The sequence below is a fragment of the Cyprinodon variegatus genome, unplaced genomic scaffold, assembly GCF_000732505.1.
Source record: "Cyprinodon variegatus isolate N-32 unplaced genomic scaffold, C_variegatus-1.0 Scaffold1080, whole genome shotgun sequence".
NCBI lineage: Eukaryota > Metazoa > Chordata > Actinopteri > Cyprinodontiformes > Cyprinodontidae > Cyprinodon > Cyprinodon variegatus.
The window spans coordinates 191,825-194,194 of NW_015151533.1; the positions used below are offsets into that span (position 1 = coordinate 191,825).

At 45.1% G+C, this 2,370-nt stretch overlaps 1 protein-coding gene across 1 annotated transcript in view; it reads right to left on the minus strand.

Moving 5' to 3' along the window:
- LOC107101317 (myosin-9-like) overlaps positions 1–2,370 on the minus strand; it is a 52,989-nt gene that overhangs the window by 43,129 nt on the left and 7,490 nt on the right. The window contains exons 2-4 of the mRNA XM_015400185.1: positions 866–1,056; positions 646–786; positions 406–562 (exon numbers count right to left, since the gene is read on the minus strand). Of these exons, the coding sequence (XP_015255671.1) occupies positions 406–562; positions 646–786; positions 866–1,051 (484 nt within the window). The 5' untranslated portion in view covers positions 1,052–1,056. The remainder of the gene's footprint in view (positions 1–405; positions 563–645; positions 787–865; positions 1,057–2,370) is intronic.

Genomic DNA, 2,370 nt, shown 5'->3' on the forward strand with positions numbered 1-2,370 from the left:
AACCAGTATTTTTGCCCCTTCCCAAAATTACTTAAACGAAAGGTTTCCAGATGGATATGCAGAGCAAATCCATCTGGCGGAGTCAGGTTAGAATAGCGATGGAATGATGAAAAAGGGGTCCCTATGTCCTCCGGCAGTCTAAGCCTATAGCAGCATAACTATAGAGCAAAACGCTGTATTGGTGCGCATGGATGCCCAGGATGCCAAACGGGAACAGCCCAGAGAAAGCTACTATGAGAAACAGAAGACATAAAAGGTTTAAAGAAAGATTTGTTTTTTTTGCTCCGCAAATCCATCTGGCGGAGTCAGGCTAAAGAGGACCAACATTGCACAGGATTGTGCTAAACGCAGCTATGTACATATATGGTCCGTTAGCTGCCCTGGTTCTGCATCAGTCACACCCACCCTGCATCATGCTTCTATAAGCCGTGTCTGTGATGGCGTAGATATGCGGAGGCATTTCGTGCCTCTTCTTGCCCTTGTACATATTGACGATTTCCTCGCTGTAGATGGGGAGGTTCTTGTAGGGGTTTATCACCACGCAGAAGAGACCCGAGTATGTCTGGGGGGGGACAGGATGTAAGGTTAAAACTCAGGTGGAAGTGTTGATTTCTGCATAAAGCCGAAAGACTCCCGTCCACTCACATAGATGAGTCCAGAGTAGTATCTCTCCTTAAGGTTGTGCAGGACGGAGGCCTCATTCAGGCAGGTGAGCTCAGCCATATCCTCCACCTTACTGAACTTGGGGGGGTTCATTTTCTGGATGTCATCCTTATTCACCTTCACCTGGGGGTTCACAGAAGCTGAAGTGAAAAACACCGAACAGTTTGGACTTGGAATGCACAAAGCCATTTCAGAGTTTTACCTTCTTGCCAGAGTCGGCCAGCTCCACCACGCACTCATCTCCCTTCTCCTCTTTGAGCGAGCCGGCCTCAAAGCCCTGCTTCTCACTGGGGATCCAGACCAGTTTCTTGGAGGCCCAGTCGGCCTGGGCCAAAGGGTCGTTTACGCCGCCACGCTGCCCGTACAGGAACTGTTCAACGTCCGTCATGGTGACTTAAGATGAAAGAAAACATTCATTAGGAAACTCATTTGCAGCCAGTTGTTTTGATTCGAGCAGATAGCTTTGTTGTGTAGCACAACTATGCATGTTAGACAGGGCATGTGTGTTCTTGTACCAATCCTGAAACCCCTGCAGCGTTATTTCAGTCTGAAATTTATGAACTCTCAAAATCTTCATGAACAAAAGCAATTCAAGATAAATTGAGCCTGTGTACATTTATCATAGTATCGTGTGCCTGTCATTAAATAACTGTGCATGCCTACAATTGGTCAAGAAGACAAACCAATGAAGAGTGAGAGCAGAACTCCCAGTGTAGCTGCAAAAAAAACAACAAAACATGTCCAATATCAAATGTTAAAAAGGTACAAGAAGAGGTTTGATTCCAAGAGGGATAAAAACTTAAGCTTCCCCGGGGAAAAAACCTGATCATTAGAGTTAACTAAAGCTTAGGAAGCATTCGAATGTTGCTGTAAATATGCCGATGAAGCTTCTGGACTTAGTTTCCAAGTTTGAAGACATTTTGGTTTCCCATCCAGGAAGCTTTATCAATAAATATCAGAACTGGTGTCAAGTTCGAGGCTTTATAGAGTAACCAAAGCAAAACATGCAAAAGCAATCAAAAGATTACTAGGAAAATGTTAATATCAATGGGATTGTTGTACTTTGTCTAGTTTAGTGGCGTTTTGTTGACCCTGACATGTCTGCCCTTTGGCATGTGGATCTGGTTGGTTGTGCCCGTTGGCTGCAGAGATCCAAACAGATCCACTGCACTGCCAATAATGGAATACATTTTAATGATTTTTGCATCAGACTGCCAGTTGCCATTATCCTTTAAGATTCTGTGTTCTTGTGCCAACTAAGAGTTATCCCATGTGAGGAAGGTTGGTGCATACATCATTTAGCTTGCTAGCTTCCATACCAAACCATACTCCCACAGGGTTAGGACATCTTTAAAATACAAGCATTGAAACCATTAGCATTTGCCTCACAGAACTTCACCACAAAAACTTTGGCCTGGCCTTTTTCCAGTGTAGTCCTGTTTCTCTGACTGTGACTAACTGGATGTGCTCTCTTCATCCTCTGACATGGGAGCTGGCTTGGGGCTTGACTGCATGGTTGTGTGTTTTCGGACAGTTGCTTTTTCTATGTCTGCTTCTGTCTCCTTGAACCCCAGTGGGCCTCAGCAGATGGCCGCTCACACTGAGCCTGGTTCTGCTGGAGGTTTCTTCCTGCTAAAAGGGAGTTTTTCCTCTCCACTGTCGCTACAAGCATGCTTAGTGTGAGGGATTGCTGAAGAGTCAATGAGT